This window comes from Pyrgilauda ruficollis, unplaced genomic scaffold (genome assembly GCF_017590135.1).
Source record: "Pyrgilauda ruficollis isolate IOZ18807 unplaced genomic scaffold, ASM1759013v1 scaffold13, whole genome shotgun sequence".
Taxonomy (NCBI): domain Eukaryota; kingdom Metazoa; phylum Chordata; class Aves; order Passeriformes; family Passeridae; genus Pyrgilauda; species Pyrgilauda ruficollis.
Window position 1 is genome coordinate 7,914,161 of NW_024511432.1, and position 27,677 is coordinate 7,941,837.

The 27,677-nt window shown below is 39.8% G+C and overlaps 2 protein-coding genes across 2 annotated transcripts in view; both read right to left on the bottom strand.

The window, feature by feature from the left end:
• Positions 1-1,395: 1,395 nt before the first annotated feature.
• LPCAT2 (lysophosphatidylcholine acyltransferase 2) overlaps positions 1,396-27,677 on the bottom strand; it is a 30,875-nt gene continuing 4,593 nt past the window's right edge. The window contains exons 2-14 of the mRNA XM_041459011.1: positions 26,400-26,539; positions 25,186-25,403; positions 23,835-23,947; positions 21,148-21,208; positions 20,075-20,133; positions 18,860-18,894; positions 16,839-16,893; positions 13,660-13,742; positions 13,024-13,149; positions 11,785-11,938; positions 5,134-5,232; positions 3,299-3,440; positions 1,396-3,028 (exon numbers count right to left, since the gene is read on the bottom strand). Of these exons, the coding sequence (XP_041314945.1) occupies positions 2,784-3,028; positions 3,299-3,440; positions 5,134-5,232; positions 11,785-11,938; positions 13,024-13,149; positions 13,660-13,742; positions 16,839-16,893; positions 18,860-18,894; positions 20,075-20,133; positions 21,148-21,208; positions 23,835-23,947; positions 25,186-25,403; positions 26,400-26,539 (1,530 nt within the window). The 3' untranslated portion in view covers positions 1,396-2,783. The remainder of the gene's footprint in view (positions 3,029-3,298; positions 3,441-5,133; positions 5,233-11,784; positions 11,939-13,023; positions 13,150-13,659; positions 13,743-16,838; positions 16,894-18,859; positions 18,895-20,074; positions 20,134-21,147; positions 21,209-23,834; positions 23,948-25,185; positions 25,404-26,399; positions 26,540-27,677) is intronic.
• Positions 9,122-10,347, bottom strand: CAPNS2 (calpain small subunit 2). The gene has a single exon (XM_041459012.1). It carries the CDS (start codon positions 10,268-10,270, stop codon positions 9,524-9,526), a length of 747 nt encoding a protein of 248 aa, XP_041314946.1. The 5' UTR covers positions 10,271-10,347; the 3' UTR covers positions 9,122-9,523.

Consider the following 27,677-nt stretch of genomic DNA (forward strand, 5'->3'; position numbering starts at 1 on the left):
CAGCATCCCATGAGCCTGTATTCTTGTGAGTTGTGTTTCCCTCTTGTAATAGACTTGTCCTTGTTTGATTCTTGCCTGTGTTAAGATTGCTTTAAAGACACTTTAAAAAGTGTCTTATTTTTGTATCCATGAAGGACTTATCATCAAATCCATGTCAAAGCAAGTCAGAGAAGTCCTGATTCAAGAAATTATGTTTTCTATGGTGACATGGGGACAAATATCCTTTCTGCTGTGCAGGACTCACAGTGATCCCTAAGCAGCCCGTAGACTTACGAACTTACACCTCAGGAAGTCTGAGGCAGAAAGGTGTCATCCCTCAATGCCTGATTGAGAGCCATTTTCTGTTTAGTATTTTTAACCTTCTCATTCTGTTTAGTTCCTGCTCTACCACTTAATGTAATGCCTGTTTATTGCAGACTGCTTTTAGTTTGGTCCTTTTAAAAGCTCCCTGAGGCACGATGATGCCTAGAAATTAACGTATTCCCTTCCCGCACACCCAGCAGATGTGTGTATATTGAGTTAGTGTCTCTAGTGTTTAGCTAATTTCTCTTCAGAGCATGGTTGAATCACTGCTACATACCAAACCCATTTGTGGCCTTTCCTCTAACTACAGGGATAGGTAGATTTATATACATAGTATTTTTAGCTGTAAGTGCAAAGGGCTGGTGTGACTTGCAGATTTTTATAAAATCTCCAAACATACTGTGCTATTGGACAGCACAGCTCCTGCTGCTGAATGTGGCTGGATTCAGCAGGAGTGTGTGTAGGGCAGCCTTTGCATCCCAAGACTTTGAAGTGCTTTCCTTTGTCATCTTTGCCCACCCATTTTTTTCTTACCGGCTGGCATAGAAGTAATCTTTGAAGAGATTATTGCTGGTTGAAAAGCTGAGACTTTGGTTAACATGCTAGGTAAAAGCATCCTTGCTAAGAATTAACATGTATTCCAGTTAACTGTATTCCTGTTTCTCCTCTAATTGGGAGAAAATACTCTCCTAATGTTCACTGTACTCAAAGCCATGATTGTTACATCTCAGCTGTGGTTGAGGTCACTCATTTTACATGTAAATAGTGATGCCTTATTTTCCATAAAAAATGGCACTCTCTCTCCATGGATTTGCAGACCTTTATATCATAATCCCTCTTGTCGAGGCAGTCACCAGAAGTAAATCTTTGGAAGAGTATTGGTCCTGTCCTGCTCTTCCAGTCCTACCATAAAGCAAAGTGCCACCATACAAAGAACTGAAAATGCCAACTTCAGGCTGCACTGAGTTTACCAAGGAAAAGCATCTTAACCACGATTTCCTGAAAACTCCCTCCAGCCCCTTAAGGCAGACAAAGCACCCTTCCCACTGAACTAAAAATAAAAAGACTCAGTTGTACAAGTAAAGTCTTTTAAAAAATATAGATTTATTTTGAGAACATGAAGCATCAGCAGAGGCACAATTATAAACAGAGAAAGTAAAACATGGCAATGAAATTGCGGCCAGACTGCAAGCAATAACTTAGAGGCAGAGGTTACCATTTCACATATGAAAACCTGCTGAAAGTTGATTATTATTGGTACTAGACAGTCTAGGCTTTGCTCATCTTAGTTTTAATCTGAAAATATCTTCTCATTTAATCCCTTCCAAGTTTTTATTGAGAAGTATTTGCTTAAATAGCTATATATTTTAAATACTGCATAAAGTGCATTCAGATAAAGGACGGAAAAAGGTAAAGGCCCAATTTCCAGTGCACTAGAGAGGACCAAGGCAAAACACATTCAAATCATTGACTAGAAAGAGCTTGGTTTTGAACCAAGCCCCAAGAACACTGAGCAATGGCACAGTAATGCAAATACGGTTTCTAGGAGACAGCTTTAGATAGATACTAAGTACTAGAACTATGGTTTGACAGCATATTTGCCTTTCAAGCTTTGCAGAACAAGGTCACATTCCTCTGTTGATAATTGTGAGAATAAAAAAATACGCTGAAGCTTGAAAAGCTCCTACCAATGTGATCCTGAACAGTTGTTACTGTAAACAACATGGTATTTATTTTGAAATAGTCCATTAATTTTAGGTTTTACTGTCTGCATTTTCCTCCAGACTACAAGCTGCTATCTTGGAATTCCAATTTGTTTTTTGTTGTTAGAAGTGCAGCCATTTCCATCTGTCACCAGCCTTTAGGCCTAAAGTGGTTTTTGTTAACATCAGTGAACCAGGATGTCTTGTTCAGAAACTTAGGCTTTCTGGTTCCTAAGTAGTTAAGGGCAATCTAAGGACAAGCAAAAAACATAATCTTAAAGTCTCAGCTTCCTGTAACTCATTTGTGTGTCTCAGAAACTTGAGAATAGCTAAGTGATATTGCAAATTATAACATTCTAGCACAATTTTTTTCCCTTAAGTCATGTTGGGAATCTGGAGGAATTGAGCAGTGCCAAAAATACCACTAGTTTTGAGACAAGTGGACTCCTTAGTCTTCATTCCAAGAGGTCACTGCAGTGCTGGAGCCTCGTACCCCTCTTAGCACACCCGTTACTTTTGCAGAAGCATGAACTTGGAAGACACTGAAGAATATTCCCAGTACTGTGATACTGACATTAAGGACTGAACAGTGGTTTTTCCCTTACAATCAAAAAGGAATAACTCCTTCTGATATGAAAAATAAAACAAAACCAAAACAAAAAAAACCCCAAACTTTTTTTAAGTTGTAACTTCCATCTCTAATTTACATCAGTTGTGCTTATGAACAGCTGGGGAAAAAATTCTGTAGAATTCAAGAGCTGAATTATTTAACTCTTTTCAGTCATCCTTTTTGTCAGAGGTACTTGAGATATCTTCCTCACTGCCTTGAGGACAGACTTTATTTCTTGCAAGTGGTGCTGTTTCTGAGACCAGGGCTGTGCTCCTAACTGGGCTGTGTTTGCCTTTGGGTGGCTCAGTGTCATGCTCCTCAAACACACCTGACTGGTGTCTCTGTAGATCTATATATGTAGTAAACAATGAAGCATATTCTGGATGCTTGAGTGCAAAGTTCTTGAACTCCTCTGAAAAACATTAAAAACACAGATACTATAGTGCAGCAACAGAATCAAAGAAAATTGCAGTGCCTGCTTCTTTCACTGAAGCTGATCTCCAGTTAGTTCCCTCTAAGAAAACCCAAGAGTATCATACAAAGTATCTAGGTCTGTGCTTCAGCAGTTCTCCCCAGGAACAAGGTATGAGAACCATCAGGGAATTAGAGGGAATTAAAAAAGGAAAGCCCCTGTCCATATAACTATCAGAGTATTCTTTCTAACAAAAGGACGTTAACTTACCGTAGGAGAGCTTCCCGGTTTCATCTGCATCTATTTCTTTAAAGAGCACAGAAACATCAAGCTCAGGCAGCCTCAGTGCTGACTGAATGATACAAGCAAACTCATTTTCTGTTATAGTGCCATCCTCATCCATGTCAAAGAGCTGGAGAGACACAACGTGTAGAAATACTTTGGCATCACTTTGCCTGTGAGCCCTCTGTGCACTTTAGCCACTCAACGTGGCTTTCTAGCACACAGCAGCTCTGTGAGCAATGCCTGGGATTTGAAGAGCCTGGAAAAAGACTAAGCAGACACTTTGCAGAGCAAAGTCCATGCTATAGCTGGGAATAGAATTCTGACAAAACAAACAAACAAACCTCACAGTGCTGGTTCACTGATAAAAACAATACAAAACTGATAAAACATAAATAAAGATGTATGTTTATTGTCACCATGAGCTGTGCTAAGAGTCTACTGGATTCAGCCACTCTGTACTGGAACGTCTTAGGTTTTAGTCTCCATTTTTGTTAGGTCATAACACATCTGCTGTCAGATTAAACTTGCTATCATAGTTTATGCTCTGACATACCTAAATTTTAGTGTATGTGACTGATCGCTCACTAAGGAATTAATTGTAATTAACACGGAATTTTGGTTCCTGGAATGCAGGCAGTTGATGGACACTGACCATCCCATCCAGCCCAATGCAGCGACAGTAACCATCTGCTATGAACCACCCCTGGAGAAATACAAGGGATGGATGGCTGCAATTCCTAAATGTTTGCTACAGGCACACTTTGCCATTGTGAAAGAAAAGACATTTAGTGGCACAGAAAACAAGTAGCAAAAGGAACCCACAGTTCCATTTTAGACTGAAGCAGGCTTTTACCAGCTAAATGACTTGTTTTGTGCTGAAACTGGAAATTAAAACAAATTACTGATTTTATTATCAGCACACCTGTTAACATACTGAACAGTATAGTGTAGGAAACAACACAATGGAACAGCAACAATAGCTGCTAGACTTGCTTCTTCATAGGAATCGGTACTGATAAAACATCCCCAAAAATTAACAAATCACCTTGAAAAGCTCTAATGCTTATCTGAAAAGAAGCCAGTGGATATAATGGATTGCCAAAAACCCTCTGGTACTTCCCAAGTATGCATCAGTACTAGGAAGCACTCAGCTTACAACGAACATGAGTGGTGTCTCAATGTGTTGCTCAATAGAGTACATAAGACCACACTAATGGGTAAACCAAGTGGATCTGTGTCAAAGAGCTACTAAAAAAAGAGGCAAGGCTTCACAACATGGGCATGCCTGGTCATGCATTGTCTGCATGTACCTGAGATGTGAAAGAAGCTACTGCTCCTTTACTGCTTGTACTATCAGGGCACCACAGGACAAGCCAGCAGCTCTTAGATGCAGCCCAGTTTTCAATGTGCCAGTTCTGAACAGCCCCTGATTTTTTTTCTCCCTCCTCTTTGTTAAGAACAATGACTCTAGTGAAGCTTGACCCACAAGAGGATATTACTCCATCTATTGTGACATTGAAGAATCACAGCAGAAAAAAAACCTCAGGCAAAAAAAAAAACTACAAGTGCTGCTGAATCATTTTTGGAGTTAGCCTGCCAAGTTACATATTCATTAGTGCCTTCAGATGGCTTTTGAAACCCTTCTCTATGATGCCTGCAATTCTTCCCCTCCCTTTCACACTCTAAATGTCAATTGGTTTAAGAGAATTACTCACATTTGCATAACAGATTGAAGCTATAAACTTATGATTTGAAAGCTAACAGACTTACAGTCAGTCTTGATTTGTCAGGTTTGTAGATTTACACTAAATGGAACTTACCTTAAACGCCATCCGAATAGTCTCCTCTGTGTTGGCTGGGTTACAAAGAATAGACAAACCAATTACATACTCTCTGAAGTCGATGGTGCCATCTCCATTCTGTAACCCAAACATGCATGGCAGTAGTTATAGTTAATACTGAGAATCACTTTAAAAGCTCTTCTGTGAATCAAACACAACACATGCACTAAGACAGTTTACAATACTAGAGGTTTTTGTTCTTCCTGGGAAAAAACCTAAGAGCTCATTAAATCCGTAATGCTAAGGCTGGAGTAGCAATATACATGTTTTCAATAGCTACAAACTGGGTATGGATTTCTATTTTATGAACAAACAAAACACAAACAAAAAATATTTGAAACAACTTAAAGTTTTTCTTTAGCACATGGCCTTCAGGAAGGCTCTAAGAATAACTGGAATCCACGTTTGAGGTAACTGTAGCAGTGCATGCAGCACTGGCACTTGCTGAAGTTCAGAGACCAATGCCAACACAACCCAGAATCAACAGATCAAGAGTGAGGATGTTGCTTAGAGTCTGAACCTTCAGCAATGAAATATACAGCAGTGAAAGGACAACCAAATCTACCTGGTTTATCTTAAGCTTTCCTCTGAAGCCTAAGCACAGCCCTACATGCTATTTGGAAGCCAATGCACTGTCCTACCTTTTAAGCCAGAAAGACAAGGAATTCATTGGAACAGCCTCTGTAATATTTCCAGTTCTGATCTGAACAAACATTTCAATGTGTTAACTACAAAGCTACATCAACAAAATATTTGAAGCTTGCTTTGATGGGATTTGTGATTAATTCTGTGTAAGATGCATTATATCTGCAGATAGGGAGAATGGCAGATGCCTGATGAAATCTATGCTTATGTCAGTAATGTTTCTGTCACCACACTGGAAGTTTCTTGAGTGTTTTGGGAGACATCTGTCTGGGCAAAAGCCATCTGCAAACCTTAGATGGTGGGACATAGAGCAGGTAATGACAGCATAATAGAGATGACAAATAGACAAGAAGACATTGTTTTGAATATTCACAGTAAGGGCATTCATCAAAAATGTTTTAAAAGCAAACTGAAGTGTAAAGCAGAGTTCCTTTTGTGGATAAAGTGTTTTGCATTTCAACAAGAAAAACATTTTCTTAAAATGTGGAGTCCCTATGTATGAGAGCAACACAAAACTGTTTCAGCCAAGTGAGAGAGGGGTGGTCAGCTGGGTAAATCTGCAGCAAAGGACCAGACCAGGATTCTATTTCTGGCTCTCCTACCAACTTCTAATGTCCCCTTGAGCATACCAACCTAAACCTTTCTGCTCTTGGTTTTCTGCTGCTGAACAGTGCAATATGTCACGGGAGAATACTAAGGCTGCTCTGTAGAGTGCTTTGAAAATTTTGGGTGCTATGAAACAGGGATTTTAGCAATTGAATTTAGATTTTGAGACAGCTCTTGATTAACAAAATATGTGTAATAATATAATGAAATCAGTATTATTAACCTGTCATCATCAAGCTATACATTTCACAGGATTTAAATCTTCTAAGATATAATTTTATTTAGCCTTCAAAACCAATGCAGGACTCTTTTGCATAGACAACTGCTATATTATTTATATTGATGGTCTAACTGATCCTTTTGATTGATCTTTTGATTGACTTTGAACATCTTGTACTTCAGAAACCTGTGAATTTCAGGTAAACTTTTGAGCAAAGATATGAATAAGATATGAACTTTTAAGTTTCATGGACGTCTAAGGGTTATAACTTTTGTCAGTTTTTAATCATTAGAAAAGGACAAAGTTGTCTCATACACATTGTTTTATTTGTAAATCTGTGTTCTCATTGTGATGCAGAGTTTGACTTTCAGCACTTTCTTCACATTGTAGTTCTCAGATCTAACTTTAAAGCGTAACATTACAAACATAAAGTCTTAAAACAACTGAAGCAAGAGTGCAGATAATAACTGTTCAAAGTTCCAGAGAATATTATTTTTGGATAGTTTTGCAGACTGTATTCTTAGCAAAGGACTGTTTGAAGTGATTAGAATATTTTGAAAATTTATTTTCAAAGTTAAGAATATTTATCACAGTAAAAGAATTGGGAAGTAAACTTTAAAATAATTTAATTAAAAACAACTTCTGAAAGAAGTTAACACAGTTGTGGCACATGGAAATACGACAAGAAAAAAGACAAAAATAAAGCTCATATTACTTTCATTAAAGTGTGAAAACTCAGTAATCAAAACTGAGTGCAGTTTGATAGACAGAACTCCAGCCATTTTAGTAGAAAATAAAGTTACTATGCTTGCAAGATCATGTCGTGACTAGTTCTACTAAACTCTAGGATGCTGGCTAACTTCCAAATGCTCTGGCATTCTGGTTAAGGAGAAATGATGGGGTTGCTGCCTGGGAAAAGAAATGGAAGTTAAACTGAAAATATGGGAAAATTTGAAGTGCTTGTGTAACACCACAGCAAAAAGCACTTGCAATTGTCTTTCTATGCATACCTAACTGTGTTTGCAGCTATGTACCCAAGAATATTTTAAGGAAGAAATGTGTGAGCTAAGCTCTGGTTCTCTAAATGGTAAATCAGAATTTGGGTATTTGCAGTTATGCTACACAAAACAATCAAAACATAATGTAACCTTAACAACTCTTGCTTTCTTTAAGGAAGCCAGGTTTCTGCTACTATTTTCCCTATAGCATGCTGTGGTAACTGGGGTTTTGTTGTTGGTTTTTTTATATGATACAGTAAATCTTAAGATTTTGGAAAACAAGAAAGTTGCACTATCATAGTAGATTTAGATTTGCACAGGGACTGCAAGCCAGATGCAGTATAAAGTACCACTGCATCAATACTTTTGAGGAGGATGTCACACTTTCTCTCCTGCTCACTTTTCTATTACTCAGAGCCCAAATGGGATTACCTGGCACAAGGGATAACTGAGTGCTTTCCCACTGAAGAAATGGGAGGAGGCTGAATGCCATGAGGAAGGAACTGGCCTCTTTTCTCTGGGATAGTATGAATATTTTTCTGTCTGCTATTAAACAAAGTGCAGGAGGAAAACAATCTGGGCACAAATTATAAGTTAGTTTCAAGTAAAAGGTTTCTGCAAGTATACCAGGGAGCATAGCTCATCAATTTGAAAAATACTATTTGCCAAGTGTAAGTGCAAGATTCAGAAATCGAAGCTATGGAAAGTTACAGACCAAACCAAACCACACCACAGCACCCCATTAAAGTGTAGATGGCCTGCAGGTATTGTGTGGTATTTCTCTATGAGTCACTGCTGTGTCCCTGGGGAAGGGCAGGGGCACCAGGACTCTCACATCTGGAGACTGCCTCTAGTGCCAGGCTGCCGATTTAACTCCTCTTTTCACATTCCAGCCAGCTCCCACACACCCAAGACAATTTTCGTTTAAAGCAGCAGAGCCTTGCCAAGAAATCTGCCTTGTGCAAGAGCTGTTTTGATCAACAATGTAATCCTTAATTCAAAGAAATGCACTTTTGACAGTTCACGTTATTCCTTTTATTTTTTTTACTCAGAAGTTGACATCTTAGCCAGAACTGCATAACTACCTTGAGTGGGATGCTGCACCCTGATGAAATTTCACTCAGATAGCCAGTGGTTGACTTTGGCTCTCTGTCTGCTATGTGACTGCATAATGATTTCAAGTTTCTCTAAATATAAATGTAGTATTTTAAGTTGTTTGCTTCATAACTATGTTTAGGCTTGAAGGAAAGAGAGAAAAGACTAGTTCATGGAACTGTAGGAAGGAGATCATTGCAGAAGTAGCCTCATATAAGTCTTCAATTTTGTCCTGGCCACCAGTTAGAACTGACAGTAAAACTGAGGTTTTACTTCAGCAGCCAAGCATGAAAAAGCAGAAGTAGAAAGGAAATTGAATGATTATGTAAGTTCACTGATCATTACAGTTACTGCAACTTTAATGTTCCCCCTGTTAGAAATAACTGCACAAGAGTCTACCAGTGACTGCCTTCAGGCAAACAGCCTTTATTCCAGCTTAGTGACTGCTGACAAATCAGAACAGCAACATCAACACCAAACTTGGCAGCTTTTTTATATAACAGTTATACTCATATACAAGCCACTTTACACAAAAACGTAACAAGCTTTGATCTTTCCAATATATTTCCTAACCTTAGAATCTAGGATTTTCTGAACTTATGCAACTGCCCGATCAACAACCTACACAAACCCCTCAGAAAAGCAGACCAATGCATGCACAAGAAGAATCACTACACTTGAAGCTGAGCCATCTACCGCTATCTACATCTGCCTTAGAAAGACTAAAGGCAAAGACCACAGCTGTGCAGCAGAGGAGCGTGGTCCTCCAGGTGTATCTTCCACACAAAGCCACTCTGCCACGCCTTCACGAATACATGGTCAGCTGCAGCCAGTCTTCAATGGTCACTCTGACGTGCCCACTTCCATCTTGGTCCAGGGACTTGAAGGCCCGGAACATGCTGTCCAGCCGCACCAGGCAGCTGATGAAGCTGTTGAAATCCATGCTGCCGTCCTCGGCGGCGTACCTGCGCACGACCACCCGGCACAGCTGCTCGTTCAGCTGGAACCCCGCAGCCTGCAAGGCGCTGGGCAGCTGGGCTCTCCCGACAGCGCCTGACTGACCAGCATCGAACTGCTTGTACACGCATTGCCACTTCTTGATGTTGTTCCACAGGTACTTGAACTCCTCAAAGCCCAGCTTGCCGCTTGTGTCGCTGTCCATGACGGCGACCATGCTACGGCAGGTGTCCAAGCTGAAGCCATCCGCCTTCAGGTCTTGGTGTCTGGAAAGGACTTTGTTCAGGATGTCCCTTAGCTCGGTGGCACACACTTCCATATCATCTCCAGCCAGCTGGGCAAACAGGCGACGAAATTGTCTGATCTCGTCACTCTCCTGAGCTTCCACATTTGTAAAATGATTGCGAGGAGGTGGAGGTGGCTCTGGATTATACTGAGCTGCCGCTTCACTTATAAGGTTGACAAGACCTCCAACAAGCCCTCCAATATTCCCTGCACCTCCACCTCCTGTCAGGAGCCCTCCAAGGCCACGTGCAAGGCTTCCTCCACGACTACTACCACTTCCTCCACTCAGCAATGCTTTAGCAAGGAACATTGTGAAGATTTTCTGAAGTGAGTTACGCAGAGATCCAGTGTTCTGTAGCTCTCTGAAGCTGTCTTGTGTCTGACGTGGGTGTGGGCAAAACAGAGCTTATCCGCATGCTTAGACTTCACCATGTCTGGGCATGTTTCTGGCTCCCAGTTACGTCTCACTAGTTTCTGTCAGGTGTTGATACGCCCCTATTTATTTTCTTCTTCGCATTGTTATGTTCATGTGATTTGAGAAATCATTTTAGAGAAAAAAATAATGAGGTTGAAACCCACAAAGCAGAAGTCTCAGAATGCTTGTGCTCATACCTGAAGCAATTTGAAACCAGCCCTGTTAGATGAGCATGACTGTTCCTCAGTAGTGCTGATCTCCTTAAAGGTGAATGCAGCCTTGCACTTCTTTGTTGTCATAATCTTTTATTCCCTCAAAATTTTAGAGAATTGAGCATTACTTTGTTAGTTCTGGTCATTGATGTTGCACCATATAAAGAAAGTGAAAGGAGTATGATTGCCCTTAATTACTCTGGTTTCCACTGCACATTTCTGATGTAGGTACTGTGCTTCAGGACTCAGACTACATGCCACAGGAGCCAATGGTCCAAGATGGGGAGGCAAGAATGACAAAAGCATGATGTACCTAGCTCTGCTAGACCTTCAGGGCATTCAGCAGTTCAGGAAACATGTTTGACTCTTCCCTATTTTACAGCTTGTAAAAACTTTTTATGTGGAAAAATCCTGAAACAGTTTTAATGAGCATGTACCATGGCCTCCCAAGGACAGGTGTAGTGGTAAGGCTAACTGATCAGGAAGAGTGATGGTGAGCTGGGAAAGCTCTTATGGTAAGAGAAAACCTCCAGTCCACAGGCACTTGCAGGACAACTGGCTGGTGCACTGCAGCACACGTGGAGGCCTAGAAGTAAGATTAATTCTGTCTGTGCCCTAGTCATTGATGCTTCTGCTATAGAGAGAAATGCAGCCATTTTTGTCATCCTCAGAGAGAAGCAGAAAATTGGAGAGATTAGCACTGACCAGGGGTAAAGCCTAAATGATCATGTTAACACACAACCCCCTTTACTGGTGGAGAGAAGCAAGAGGAGTCCCTGTAAAATCTAACAGCACCCTTCACAAGCACAGCAGGAGCACTCCAGTGTTCCAGTTAACACTCCAGTTAGCTTCACTCTGCCTTAAATTTTCTAATTAATTACAACAGCTAACTAAGCTATCAAAATGTACATAAGATCAAAATCTGCAGTTGGCCAAAGAAAATATACAGCTACTACCAGCATGAAGATTATTGTCTGATACTGGTGCAGCAACTTGGTCCAAGGGATGGCTGCCATCTTACAAGGCAGAAACTAATGAAACTTATGAAAAAAACTGTAAGAGTCACCTACCTTGCTTACAGAAACTGTTAACCAAGAAGCATTTACTATGCTGGACATAATGAATTATAATAAATATCCTTTTGGTACGTGATTTCTAACAAAATATCGTCAAAAAGTCACTTAACCAATTACTCACCCTGTCAAAAAGTAGAAACAGCTCTTTGAGGACATCTGAAATAGGTAGCTTCAAGTACTCAGCAAACTCCTCAATTCCAATTCTTCCCCCTTTGGAAGCACTTGCAATAGCAGCAAAAGTATCCAACTGCTCTCTGACATGATTCCATTTTAGGCTATGCAAACATGAGGGAGAGGAGATATTTCTATACAGCAGTTCTTGGACAGATGGAATTTTAGTAGGAGTTATTACAGTGTTCAAAGATGAAAAACTGCCAAACAGGGCATGTGTGTACAGCATTTCTAATGCTGTACTTCAGACCAGATATTTTACTTTAAATCAGTAATTAAGGACTGCTCCCCTCTGGTTATTAATATTAAAAGCAGGCAGCTCTACGCTTGGGTATGTCAGACTTACACAGAATAACTTCCCAAACCTAGAATTGTCTGTCCAATTACTAGACTGCTCCAGAAGAGAGCTTTTCATTACCATAAATGCAGGTGTAGCAGTATTGTGCTGCATCATGCTCTAGGGTAAGTATTTCCTTGACAGAGAGAGCAGGTCTCAGCTCTATTAGCAAGATCTCTACCCAAACACCAGTATTGCCAGAGTATTGCTCAGAACTGCCAGATCTCTGCAAAATACACCACTGCACCTCAGTAAGAATAATTAGGATTGCCACATAACTATTCCAGATGGAATTCTATAAATGGATATATAGCACTTAACAGTAAGTCAAGATTTATTGGACACATTCAGATTTTACCACAGCCATGCCAGGTTATTTGATAGAGTATGGTTATATGGCTCAGTCCTCAAATTCCACTGTATCTAGACAGAAAAAACTGACATCACTACTGACACATGGCTGCACAGTAAAACCAAGAACAGTAAGCTGAAGTTTCAGGCTGGAATAAAGGTTTTTTACTTCCTGCCACAAGCTGCCAGTACCTGCTGCAATTTAAATTTCCACCAAGATTACCATGGAGTGTTTAAAACAGGTACTGCCCTACTTTTCTCACCCTTTGGTGAGAACAATCTTTTCTCTGGCAATGCTGGTGACAAAAATTACTTGGGATTAGTCCTTACTGGGATTTTCCTCATCTCTGATTTCCCTGTAATTTATGTAAATTGTATGCTTAAATACACTATGTTACACATGGCCAAGTCTGTAGTCTGGTTATTCAACCTTTGGCAGATGGCCATCAATATCTGCAGCACTTTAGTAATTATGCTACCAAGCAATAAAACTTCCCTTACTTGAGTTTCTTGCTAATTTTGGTGAACTCCACCAGCCCAGCTTCCATGGGTAAAGTCAACTGCCCTGCTGAAATCATCAGCCTGCAATCTTCAAAAGTGTGATCAGTGATTGGCACATTCAAAGCACTGAAATAAAATTAAGGAAAAGCAAAATAAATGTCTTATATATGAAAATAACTTTTTGCAGATGGTTTTCCTTCTCTGATATGTGAAACAAATGGTAATTCATTCTTGCACTGCTGCAATTGGACAAAGCAATATACACCATTTCATGAGACTGTGAAACCACACCATGAAACCATGTTATTGCAGCACCATGAGGTTTTAAGATTTACAGTCTTGAAAATGCAGCCCAGTAATGCTGGAGAACAAACCACCACCCATTCTCCTTGCCAAGCAAGGAGAGATTATTTTATTCAAGTTTTCTACTAATTGAACATACTATGTTCCAATGTGAAAGCAATCAGGGTAATCTAGTATAGGATTTTGACACCTCTCAGTGAAAATCTAGAGCAATTCCTATGTATAGTACCCAGGACATGACTAAATTGTACTTTATGGTTAGGCTATATGTGGAATTGCTAATAAAAATAAAAGAACAGTTCTCAGAGGTTTTATTGATGATCAGTTACTTACTTTGCCATGGTTTGTCGGACTCTGTTGGCAAAAAGAATTGGATCACTCTTTTCTTCCTCAGTAGGAACATGAACAGGCAGAAACTGAAAGGGATGAATTATCCAATCAATTCAGTAGTTACCACTTCATTAGGAATACGAGCAATTTTTTATTTTTCTTTGAGTGCAGAACTGGTGAAAATCATCAGCCATGCAATGAAAGGACTGGGCACTAGAGGTCTCAGCCACCTCAGAAACTGCTCAGCTCTTCTGCCCTCCCACACAAGTGAGATTTACTGCAAAACTCTCAAGGATTGGTGGAAGCTTCTTTAATATGTAAAATAAACCCTCCAAAGAAGGAAAGTGTAATAAATACATACATAGTTAGAAGATTAAATGCTGCACTGGTAAGAATGTGAGCTTGAAATACTGCACACTTCTTTTCAAAGATCCCTTTAAAGTGATGTTATATATTAAGATTAGTGTGTGTGAGAGTTTTAATGTTTTTAAATGCACACTGCAGTCCCATGTCATACCGTGTATCTGTCAGCATGTGACTGGTAAGTTTCCTGTACACTTTTTGCCCCTGACAAAAACATTAAGGAATCACAGTTCTGAGCTGTAAGTAGCACACTAACTGGATACAATTTTGGAACTCCAAGCAGAAGGTAAAAAATCCCAACAATCCCCTCTCTGACCACACCTAGGAAACACCCCAGCTATCTAAATGGAAATATGTTTACTACTGAGGATTCAGTATTAATATGTAAGAACTTGGAAGTAGCTTTTCACCAAAATAGCTTCTGGATGAACTATTATCTATTGTGGCATGAACCAGCACCTGTTTGCAAAGTGGTGTGTGTGCAGGAGTGCTTTGCTCTTCCTACTTCAGTCTACAGTGTTTGCTCACAGCTCTGTTTACTGTGCCTTTTCCCAGCTATGGTTATCATTTATCTGAGTTCTGCTGCTCTGCACCCTGCCCTTAATTCCTAAAATACAAAGATTCCAAAATAAGGTGTTGCTCATGGTTCATTGGAAGAAAGTTGTTGATTATGTGCCAGTATGTTCCTTTAGTTAGTTATAGTGCAGTTGCTGGTGATGCATTATTATAGTGCTAACTGTCCCATATAAACACAGTTTGTCCTGAACAGCCATTAAAAGTTTGTTTTTAAGGAATGCTTTCTCTTTATGATTAAAACCAATGACTTTATGGAATTGGTTATCTGTCAAATAACCATAAAATTTTGCTGTTTATAATTAAAAGTTGTCTCCCCTGTAAGGAAAGGAGAGGGAGGTCCAGCTGTTCACAGGAATATTTGAGATTTCATTCCTTCTGTAAGCAGTTCCCAGCTTTGTTCAAGGTCTGAAATAGATCCTGGTTATTACAACTCCCCTTCAGAAGTCACATAACTCTTAAACTGAGAAAGCACAGACACACGGTACACAGAAACCACTGATGTCCCTGGGTGAGATGAAGTCATAACTCTGGGTTTATCTACGCAAACATGGTCATGGTTTTGAATGTGGTCATTACTTCACTTGAGGCTGAGGTCTTGCTCACAGAGCAATGTAAATTCCTGGTAGCTTAAACATCACCTTCAACCCCTTCAAAAAAACTCCCCTACAATTATTCACAGAACCTGTTTGCCAGAAACAACAGCTGAGGAGCAAGAATTTGGTTGACCTCCTGCAGTGGCTGCATAATCTCACACCTCAACTGCTGTCTGCTGGAGAGTGGCAAGTACATCTTCCCAGTCAAATTCAGACCTGTAAGAAAATTCTTCACAGCTCTTTCAATAGCAAAAATATTGCTCTGATCTGCTTGGGACCTAGTCTCTCTTCTTACAGAATTTGCCAATTGCTGTATTTTTTGCAGCCCTAAAACTCGCTGCCAGGCTCAGTTTCATGTTAGAGCTGGACTGGACATGGACACACAGCCCTGGAGCCCATCACTGCTCCTGCACAGACAGGTAGGAGTGGAGAGGCTACTTGCCCACGACATGGGACAGCAACAGAAATGTCCACTCTTAAAAGGAGTAGTTGGATTCCCTTTATTCACAGGAAAGCGTGTCCCTTCTCTTACTAGAAACTGAAAGGCTTTTGCACTGACGCTAAGAAATTAGTTTCATTTTAGGGACACATGCTGCTGTGAAAGCTGCAAATCTTTTCATGTTTCAGTTTCATCTCTTGGAACATGAAATTTATTTTTTAAAAAACAAGTTTGAGTTCTGTTCTGAAGTAGGGAAAATGATAGTCTTCCTTCTATTGGAAGGGCTGCATTAATTGCACCTTTCTCCCATGTATATAAATCAGATAGCTATGCCCCACTGAACAAAATTATTAGGAGAATTATCTCTTGATTACATCCTCTACAAATATGTGTCTAATGCATGCACTATATGGCATGCATTATACCCTTAAAATTAATTTCACTGTTCCACAACACAGAGTAGATTGCCAACTGTTAGCAGTAACAACACTGCTTGTATTCACAAAGCTTTGGACTCTGCTAAATTCTGTGTTTTGCAAATAAACAAATTTTTCCCCCTTCCTCAGTTTCTTAAACCAACTTAGTCCACACTGACAATCCTTTGTGGTCTGGTAAGGAATGTGTTTTGAAAGTTTCCTCTTTGACAGGGAGCAGTTAGAGTGTGGGTGCTCACATGAAGAAGTGTGGATGTTGTTTCAGTTGTCATTCATCTGTCCCTGTGCTGTGCAGTGGATTTAATGATCAAGGGAACTGGGTCCTTACATGAGACTCAGCACAAGTACCTGAATGAGCTGTGAATTGTAGAAATCTATGAGAGCCCAGTCTGGGGAGATGGTGAGGAAGAGAATGCTACTTTGAAGGGCTCAGAGAAATGAGGAGGTGGGAAAAAGAAGCTGTCACCTTTGACAGAATGTTATTTTTAGTTTTAACATCAGTAGAATTCATGTAGTGATACTTAACAATGATTTTATAATTCTCTAGAAATAAAGACATTTCTGGCACGTGTCTCAGAAACTCATCAGAATGATACATACATATGGACAACAAATTAAATCTATTACTTACTATGATGCTTGCTCTTGTTTCTGAGACATTTGTTTATTGTTCACTAAAAAGAACTAATAATGTGAATAATTTATTATATTATGAACATATTAAAGCAGAAATTCCCTGGTTGCTAAATCTTAATAAAAAATATTTCCAATTCTTACCTCAACTTCTAATCTTGTGAAGATCTGACACAATGTCATTATGCACAGCTCTTTACTGCAGGCAAAGAGGAAGAAAAATAAATTTTACTTATTTAAAACAGAAGAATTTGCATGTCAGTAGATTAAACATTTTAAAGCACAAAAAACCAAAGCCTGTATTATGCAAGATTTTAAGTACCTTGTAATGAAGTTTCCCAAAAAGATACTTTTCACATTTTTTCTAACAGGGCTTCTGTATGTAGCTGCTGCTTGCTCACGGGGCAGGCAGCTTGTTGTCTGCTCTCATGCACATTAACAATTCTGCACAGCTCTTTGGCCAGTAAAATGTCTCCCTCTCTCTAAGGAGGTCCATGGATACTGTATTTTAAACTTCAAGAGCTTTGATTCCGAGAAGAAGCATTACTTTATCTTTTATTCTCTCAGCTGCAAATAGGACCAGTAACTTCCTTATGCAGAACTGGATTTGTTAGTATTTGCTAGTCACTTTTCAAATTACAGTAACATTTACACAGAAGTGTTAATGAAGTGCCAGTAGGGTCAGGACCATCATCTTTTTTAAAAAGTCACAAATTTTAGGATCAACAGATAAACTCGGGGGAGGAAGGAACTGCTAAAGAGGATAAGCATAGTCACTTCTACTTCTGACTTGCTCTTTTCACTGTGATTTTGAAGCAGAAATGCACATTTGATCTTTACAGCAGGTATATTTTAATAGAAAACTTTCAAGCAGTTCTTCTCTGTTCTTGTTTTGGACAAAATAGAAAAGAAAATGGAAAAGGCAAGAGAACCTATGGGATCCTGTCTTTCTTCCGCACAAATCCACTCTTAATGCTTCATTTTCTAACATATAACATCAGGTATTCCTTCCAGCAAGGCACAAAAGTAAGAGAGAAGTAATAAGTGAAAGCAGGAGCTATGTCAGGAGGTTTCTGAGGAGTCTGGTACTGTCCTGTCCTGGCCACAATATCCAGGAAGTTTTACAAAGAGTGAGACAGTTTTGCATTTTGTGATCTACACGTTTGTGCAGGGAATATTCTTTTCTGGTTCCAGTTAGTTTTGTTAAGAATCTATGGATTCTTCTCCATCCATCCCTTCTCTCCTCATGATTTTGCTAAGCAGTTTCTTTCACCTGCTCACAGGTTTTAATTTGAGCCTTCACCGTCCAGCCACCAGGCTCAGAGCATTTCTCTACTCCGGGTGAACGGGCAGCCTCCTCCCTCCCATGGGAATAACTCTCATTTAATTTCTTTCTTTGTCTGCTCCTACTCCATCTATCATAACTGAAGACACAGCTCTATTTTAATCTTTCAGTGTAAATTCTCCAGGGAGGAAATCTGTAGCATGTACTGAATTTGCAATATTCATTAGTCTCAGTAAGCTAATAAATGTATCAGCAATAGCAGAAACAGGAAAAAATCTTGGGAAACCAAAATGGACATTTCATCATGTCCATTGTCTAAGTGTATAGATGTTAGGATTATATATATATTTAAAAAGTGTATTTATTTATTTATTTATAAAGATAGCTTAAAAGGTGCTTATGATCTGCTCCACTAGTCCAGATGTGTTTCGAAATTACCTGCCTTCCAAATATTAGTTAATAAATCAGGACTACTGTACACTACATATTCCACATGAAAATATAGTATATGGATGCTGAAAATGCACATTTTAATGAATATTTGTAAAGTGAAAAGTATTTTCCAGTCCAGACATATTTTCAGGGCAGTCGTGAAGGTTCTTTAATACTTTTCTTTCCTTTGTTCTAACTTAATGTGTGAAACAGGATAAAATTGAAAAAAAAAAAATGGTGGAACTGGAAATAATACTTTCCTAACCCTCTCTCTAGCCATCCAGATATGAAATCTACTGCATGACAGCATCATCCCCAGGTATCTCCCCCTCATAAAAACAGATCTAGAAGAACATGTGTCTTGGCTTAGTGGAATCTGTTTGGCAGACTGTTTAGCAACAGGGGAAAAATTTCTGTATGTAATTTTCAGCAGGATTAAGAAACTTACAATGAATAGCCCTGCCATGTCCAGGTCACAGTATCCTAAGGAAAAAATCAAACACAGAAATGTATGACAAAACCAGATGAAAGCTAGTGAGCAGATAAGTTACAATTTAAAACAGGCACAAGTTTAGTAAAAGTGGATAATGTTTTTATAGGCCTATAGTGAAAATAAATAAAGGTATTAAGGCAAATAGGATTCCTTGCCTTAAAAATTTGGAAGTATGGCAGACTTTTATAAACAATTGGGAATAACATTTATAGTTAGTTAGATATTGTAAATCATTCACTCTGATCTAAACAACAGAAGCAGGGAAAAGAAAAATGGGTAAGACTTTGTCAGTGGGCCTTACCAGTCCCTTTAGAGAGGCAGTCTCATAAATATGTCTCATTTAGTTTTTAAAAACACTTCTGCATAATTTATCATGCTTTTTATTTGGTATTTTGGGTTTTTTTCCTCTCTCCTGTGTTTATTACTTCTTATACACTATATTTACAGTGTGTACTGGCAGATCTTTAAATCTTATCAGTGAAATGCGATACCAATCCCTGTGAGTGGATCACTTCTGACATTCATTTGTAAAAGGATTGCACAAAGGAGTCTTTGCAAATAACAATAACAACTATATTTTTAATCCTAACAAAACATTAGGAAGTGAAAGTTTGGTCTTTCCTGGATTTGTTGGATGACCAGGTAATTAAAAAAAAAGCTGAAAAGGTCCCAGCCTTACAGGCAGAGTAAAGTGGAGTTGCACAAGGAATGCAGCATGAAAAGAACATCTGCAAAGCTGCTCTCCTGAGGAGGGGTGTTGGATGTACTGCATGGCTCAGCTTTGCTTCTGTTCAGAAACGTCACAAGTCCTTTTGCAGTAAGGCTATCTTGAGGTTAACCAGAAAATGATGACTAATAGGGAAGTTGTGTACATTTTAGACTTCAAAGTACAGGCTCTGTGGCACTGCAGGAAGTTTCCAACTTCCGCCACAACACTTTCCTGTCTCCCCCCTTTAGCTAAGAAGCCCAGTAGTAATTTTTGCACAGTCAGAGTAGCAACTACAACATGCTGACACTTGGGAAGCCTGGCTGCTTAGCTTAGCTTTAGCAATGCTAAAGCTCAGGACAATATATTCTTCAGTGACAATGCAAAGTATTTATTGTGGGTACCACTTAAGTCAGACTTTTGCCTTCTGCATTCCTAGTTAGTAACAGAAGTGTTCTGCTCACCAGCTTGTTGGGGTAGCGGAGTAACACAGGTTGGACAGGGACTCCTGGAAGAAAGGCACCTGCAGCCACAAATTAAAACTAATTGTTACAACTAAGTTGATACAGCAATTGGGAACTTTGAGTGATTTATTTCAGACAACAGTACCTGGAAGGAGATGTTTTTAAAAACACAAGGAAAATGGGAAGTGTTCTACTTCAGTTTTTTGTTTGTTGTTTGATTTGGGTTTTATGTATATTGTAGGCTGGGTTTTGGTTGTTTGTTTTTAAATCAGCAGCACAACCAGCAAGATGTTGGGACAGAAAAGGGTTCGGCTCCATCTCAAGGAGAAAGCTGCCTGAGATCCCTGGACTGTTCAAACTCATTTTCCGTGCATTATCTCCCCACTGGCGGGCATTAATTTCAAAGGATGAGATGCTCACAAGGCTTTTGAGCATTTCCTGAATCATTCTGTGTTCTGATCATCACAAGTGATACAGATCTGGCCACGTAGTAATGGTTTTTAACACTTCTACCCAAGACCCTGCAAAACAGTTAAAGTCATGTTGCTCTCCTTTCTTAACTGAAGTGCAGCACAACAATCCAACAATCAGTGGTGCAATGAAAAACGTTTCTCTGTTAAAAATGATTTGTTGTCCTGGCTTGCTAAGTGCTGCACAAAGACATTTTGTAACTTGGTTGCTAAGTCTTGCAAGGCAAAATTTACAGGAATCTAAGATAGCCCAACTGTTAGCTGAGATAAAAGAATATCACGTGAGGAAGTTCATACATTTATCTCATAACAATCACAGCTGAGTTTCTGAGTAAATAAATTAGATGAAAACTGCACTCAGAAAAATCCCCCAACTAACTACTCGTATCTGTCAGATATTTTGCATCCCACACAACAGCACAAACCAGAGAAGTAAGCTGACTGATATAAAAGAGTGGGTTTAGTACCTCTGAAACTTTAATAAAGTAAGGGATTACAACAGTGCAGTTGTGGATGATGTACCTTCACAAGTTCAGTCCTTACTACAACTATCAAATTAGCATCACATATTTTTTCCAACAACAACAGGATAAAATCTCTCACCTTGTTTAAATGTGATCAGGCAGGATCGGTTTGTGCAGGTGCCTTCTGGGAAAATCAGTATCTTGGATTTAAAGAGAGAAAAATATATACACATACACATATATTTCACAAAAGGATTGTACTTTAGTATCTGTTATGCACAGGCTGACCTCTGTGACCTGTTGTACTCTATTACAACATTAATGATATTCTATTAGAATATCATTACTGTTTCCAAAGGAAACAAACATATTAATGAAGGATGCTCGCTATATTTTTAACTTGGTCCATCTTGATTTGGAAACCAATGCTTTCCAAGAAAGGAGCTTTGGGGAAAGGCCTTTATCAGTTCAGAAATATGGTACAGAAGGACTTTAAGTGTTTCACTTGTCATTTTAGTGTTGGTAATAATAGAATTGTTCCTCTGACAGCAGTTCCTTATTGAGTTGCTGGGTGCATAAATAGAGGAGTTTGGGCTGAAAGGAAGCGCATGAGGTACTTGGGCATTTACAGGTGAAGATGCCATGAGTGAGATGCCAGCTGTGATGAGAACACAGCTTGAGCAGCAGAGCAAAAGGCAGAGAAGGCATGTGCAGTGAGGCAGAGCTCTGAAGGCATTACACACCACAGCAGCCTCTGAACCCCAGTGACTCATGCACACCAGCAGCCAGAAGGTTTCTGGATCAGTGTCTGAGACAGTACACGAAGTGCACTGTGAGCTGCAGAGTGACACACTGAATCCAGCCCCCTATGGAACACAAGCCCTGTATTTCTTATAAAACTACAGGATCATAAGCAGCATTCTAAAAACACCCCAGCACAAAATGGTCTGGATCTCAATGAACAGGTCAAGGCTAGCTGTGAGAGAGGCCCCAGCAGGTCACACCCCAGGGACACACACTGTTCAAGGGTATGACAGAGGCAACTGCACACAGCAAGTCACAGCCAGTCCTCCGTGACACATCCTGTAATCAGAATGTGTGGCCAGGGCACAGGACTAGGAATCACCCAGTGACACCCTCAGTTGTACTGCTGACTCAGTCTTGGAGATTCCCAGATTACTTGACTCATAATCTATTTATGCCACAATATATATCTAGGTTTTATCCCAAGTGCAGCACTGGTGCAGGAGCCCATTTCCCTTTCCTCCCCATGCTGCTTTCAGCAGAGATCAGGTCTACCAGGGAATTCATCTAAAACAGTTTAGCAAGTCATAAGCACCAGGTTAGTCTGTAAGCCCAGTATTACAAAAATTTGGCATGTTTAACTGTCAGATTTCAAAAAATAATGGAGGCCCTAAAATTATTTAGAGCAGCTTAGAAAAATAAATTTATGAGTCAAAGTACCCTAAATGTTAAAAAAGCTTTTAGAAAGGTACTTATGAAGTAAAAATATATGAAATATGTAAATAATGCCATTACAAAAAAAAAAAAAGGCAAGTGTTGGTCTTCCCTACTTAAATGGTCTGATTCTAGAGACTGTTCAGAAAGTAGAGCAGTAAACAGCAGGTCTAGCTGTCACAGATACCTCCTACTGAAGTCTACTATCTTCACTTGTCTCTTAATTTTCCTCAAAAGCCACTTAGTGGAACAAAAGTGAAGGAAAATGCATTTTTCTTAGTCATTTAGGGAGTATCCAACTATGACTAAAGAGACCTTGTAAATTCAGCTACTGAACCAGTCACTATGTTCTTATTTCAAGTAAATTAACCCCCAAGAAAACAAGTCAAGAGGTAATTCAAAAGACAAAGCATGAATTTATACAAAAATCTGCGCAGGAGGTGTTTGGAGAAAGGTCTTCTATTATCACTGACTGGATTTGTCCAGCAGCATGGCAATGACATTGTATTCATAGTATCTGAAGGCAATGTGAGTCCAGAGTTAATGCAACAAGAAGAAAGCAGAAAGGCACTCCCAAATGAGATGTTAGTAGATGCATTCCCAGTCTTTCTTCTTCCAAAGGATGTGGATTTCCATCCCAGGCCTCTGCTTTTCATATATGCAGCAGAGCTGCTGCCTCAACACTTTCCTCCCTCGTGATCAGCCCCTGCCCCATCAGCTCTTCCAGATGGAAAGCCACCCAGGACTGGAGGCAGAACAGCAGCTTGCTGCTGAGGAATGACCATGGGACACACTGCAGAAGCAACAACTATTGCTTCCATGTCAATGATGATCATGCTTCCACCATTCTGATCAATTAAAAATCTTGGGTTTAGTGCATTATTAACCTGAAAAATGAACAGAGCTCCACCTCGTCTATACTTTATGTGAGAAACTGAAGTTTTGGGCTAAAGTACTGCTTGTACTGATCTTGGACAGTCTGGGTTGCCCATCTCATCAACTGCTCATCCTCCACCTGGTGTGAGCACAGCTCTGTGGTCTAGCTTCAGACTACTGACCCACACATACCAGTGCAATTCACTTGCTACACTGAAGGCAGCATATTAAGACTCGAAAAGGGGAAAAAAAAAGTCAAGAGCATCTGCATTTGCAACAGCAATTGGTACTGGTTGGATTTAACTGATCCATTTGTCACAACAAAACTCCTTCCGGACACCAGATTCTTCCCTTCTTAACCCAGTCATACACCTGAGAGCTGACTTCATTTCTGTGCATTTTAAGAATCCTATCCAGCTGGTCACTTGTGATGCACAATGAATAAGGAATAGGAATACAAGACAGAAGAGGAGTTAGTGGTGTTTTTATTACCTGTGGCCACTGGCCTTTCGACAACGCCCGCCGAGTTATCTCAGCAACCGTGTTCTTCCGTGAATCAGGGTCCTGACGAGAAACTGCTACAGGCTGAAGGGATCTTAAAATTGCTGTGAAACAGATAAAAAAATTGCCTTATACTAGTGCCTAGAAAACACATGGGTTCAACGTTTCCTTATAGCAAAAACATGTTATTTATATACTAGGAGACAGACTCCACACAAACAACTTCCAGACTAAATTGATAAGAGTGTTGTTATTCTCTTCCTGCAAAATGGAAAATAAGATGCAGAAGACATACCCAGCCTGCCAGCTGAGGAGCCTTACAGCAGATATGCAAAATTCACCCAAACACATTCTAATAATATTGCTGCTATTTTTCACTAAGCACTTCCACACAATTCAAAAGAGCAACCTGACTGGGTCTGCTCACAGGCCATACTCAGGCCTAGGTCAGGCAGACTGCACCTAAAATGTAGTTTTAGCCTTCCCTTTTCTGTTACAAAGCATGCACAGCTTCAATGTAAATTACAGAAAAAAACCCCCTAATTTAATCAGAAGTCTACATCAGAATGTGTGGACCTTTGTGATGAGAAATCTGACCAAGAATTATCTTCTCTGTCCCCATCCTGTGCTTTTAAGCTAAAATCAATATATTCTCTGTCCATTTCTTTTCCACAAAAACACTTTGCTATGTTGCCTACTGTGTTTAGTTCTGGGTTATTGTACAGCCAGCAGAAAGTCTACAGCTGATTCTAGCAATAATGCAAATGAGGATTCTTTTTGTGCCAGAAGGAGGGGAAAATAATAGAAGCATGACTCATCTGATCTTTTCCATTCCCTGCATTTCCTTTTTGAGTAACTCCTCTTTTATTCTTTCCTGGTCTTGCTCCCATTAAAAAAAAACCATAACAGTGCCTGCAAGATTAATCTTATAAATATGGTATTTTCCAGACTCCTGTAGTTTGGGCCTGTTTTGAAATAACCTTCACCCACATTTGTGGGCTACACTGTTAAAAGACAGCAGTGGAACAGATTTTTTGAGGTACTACTGGGAGAATGAAAGAAAAAGTTTCCAGCCTGAGCAGCTGCAAAACATGCTTTCAGTATGAAAGAAGTTCAAAATGATATTGTATTTCATACCTGAAAAGAAACAGCGTAATTTCTAGGCATTTTTACAAATTCAAAAAGATAATGTGTCATAGGAATTTCACTGGAAATAATTTGTCAGTATCTTTGGAAGATAGAGCTTAAAAGTCTGCCCTTAAATCACTTTAGGAGATAAAATTTTTGGCCCAATGTCAAGTTGTTAACTTGTAACTTTCAGGTTTTTTTCATAAATACTTACTGCCAAATACTGGAGTTGACAAATTCTCTGCTCTAGACACTATTGATGGCATTCCAGTCAGGGCACAAATAATGCCATCAAAAAAGCTTGAATGAGGAGCTGCAACAAAGATTGGTGCTTCTGGCAGACTCGCTACCTTCCCTTTCACTTTAACCTGGAATCCCATCACGAAGTACGCCGTACGAGTCAGGCTGGACAGGGTTGTCTGGATCATCCTCCTTGTAAAAAGAAACAAAAATCTTGTCCAGCTTACAGTTTTTATTTTGTACTTGAAAAGAAAAGCCCCTAACAGATTTCCTAGCTCTAATCAGCAATGGGGCCCCATACAGGGTAGCAATGCTACTCACCAGCAGAATGTAGGGCTGAAGGGGAAGCAGGGAAGGGGACATCACCTTTTCCTCATGGAAGATAAGGCAGTGTACAGACTCTTCCCAGGCACACTATTTCTCATGGCATTGTACCATAACACTGTTTTGAGTGGGGTAATTAGCAGATTTAGTGTCCTTTCCATAAGAATTTATGTAACCGATACTGCTTTTTAACTGTCATTTTAAAATAAGATTAAATGACAATGTTTCTTTACTGGAACATGTTCCCACAGGAGAGGACACAGTCCTTTCATGGGACTCTCCCTAACCTTCTGGTCTTGCTAGAATTCACCTCCTGTGTCTCCTCCTCCTCCTGCAGCTGCAGTGCACCGTGGCTAGAAGGGAACTGCAGTACTTTGAGGTCAGAAGTGAGCAACTGAAACCCAGAACCCACAGAAGCAGCTGTGAAATACCACTTCAAGGGCAGTGCAGCTGAGAGGAGCTGTCAAAGCTAATTTTGACATAGAATCATAGCCCAGCAGAAATTACCAAGGCTACACAGGAGCTCAGCCTATGTCACGTTACAAAATACTTGCTTAATGAATTTCTCTTCTCAAATATTCCTGTTAGGATTATTACTGAAGTCCTGGCTTACAGATAGTCTATAAATGTTTTTATACATTTTTTTTTTTCACCTCAAGACAACTGAAAATCTACCTACTTAAAAAGGTCCACTATTTTTGTAAAATACATTCATTAAGAATTTGCTTCATATAAACAGGTAAGAACTGAGGAATCCTCTTTAATTAAAAGGAGGAGTGAAAGGAAAAAAAATCTTTAGACCCTGGCTTTGTCTTATTAAGGAAAAAAAAGCTTAGCTTTCACAAATATGGGTCACTTTTTCACCTTCTCCATCCTTCCAGCGGCAGAAATCCTCTTCCAGGCTGACAGAAAGTTGCAATTGACGCAGAGAGCCAAGCTAGCAGTAAAATGAACGTGATGCATATGACACGGAGGGGAAGCAAAATAATCCCCTGGAGAGCAATCTGAAACAAAGAGGTGAAAAATCTTAAGAAATGGTATCCACAGAAATGACTGTTATCTGTGTAGTTCCTTTACAAGAATTTTAAAGTACTACCATTATTGCTTTGTGATTTAGTAAGGAAAGCTTTAATGATTCCAGTGCTCTTATGGGAAGTAATTAATGGTATTTCATTTTCACTTCTGAGCTCCCATTCCAGGAAGAGCTGGAGTATCTGAGTATTTACATTTTTGGCTTGGATGTAGCTAGACACAAAGGGCAAACTAAGTTTGCTGGCTCCAGTTTATATTTGGCCCTGATCTGCAGCTCACAACCAGCTCAGATGAGTTTGCCCAGCTGACACATCACTCCACTCCAGAGCTTTCTATCACTAGCTGCCTATCTAGAAGTCAAGTGGGATCCTTAAGATGACTAATTGTATTCTTGCCCTTTCAAATGACAAATCTTGTGTTGAGTCACAATACTGCTGCAAGTGGTCCTCACTACTGCTCCAGGGAGCTGTGCACACACAACACAATGTCATTTCCATCAGCTGGGACTTTAACAAAACAAGGTTTTAGTTGCCCTGATTGCAAATAATCCTCAAACATCATCCCCAGCCCTCCCGAAGGAATCTTCAGCTTGCCTATTTTCATGCATAGCTCCAGGAAACAGGTGTGTTGGCACCATGCTGCACCACAGGCAGCTCTGGTGCAGGGCGGGGCAGGAAGAAATTCTTAATTGTCTTACCCCAGCACATTAGGTTAGAAACTGTATCCTGAAGGTTGGCTTTATGGTGCAACAAGCACTGTGCAGATTGAGCAAGGCTGGGGCTGAGAGGCAGGTGAGCTGTGTGAGCAGGTCAGAGCCCAGCACTCCTGGGAAACCAGTAAAGGGTTCAACTCCCTTTGGCACTAATCCAGCTCTGCTGCCACTCACTGATGAGGACCAGTTTGCGTACACAAAAAACAAATCATATCCCAAAAAGAACTGTAATAGTGATTTTTAAAAATTTATTTGGGCTGTTTCTTCAAGTCCCCCAAAACTTATCTGAGTGTGTCACACACTGACATCTCCACCAGTTCAAGTGTATGGGAGAAGTTACTGAAGGAGAGTTAAGGGAGTTTAACTTATTCTTGTGAGCTTACTACGTTTTATACTTT

Bases quoted from the DNA above. Each gene is read 5' to 3' on its own strand.
- CAPNS2 (XM_041459012.1), bottom strand. From the start codon at position 10,270: ATGTTCCTTGCTAAAGCATTGCTGAGTGGAGGAAGTGGTAGTAGTCGT.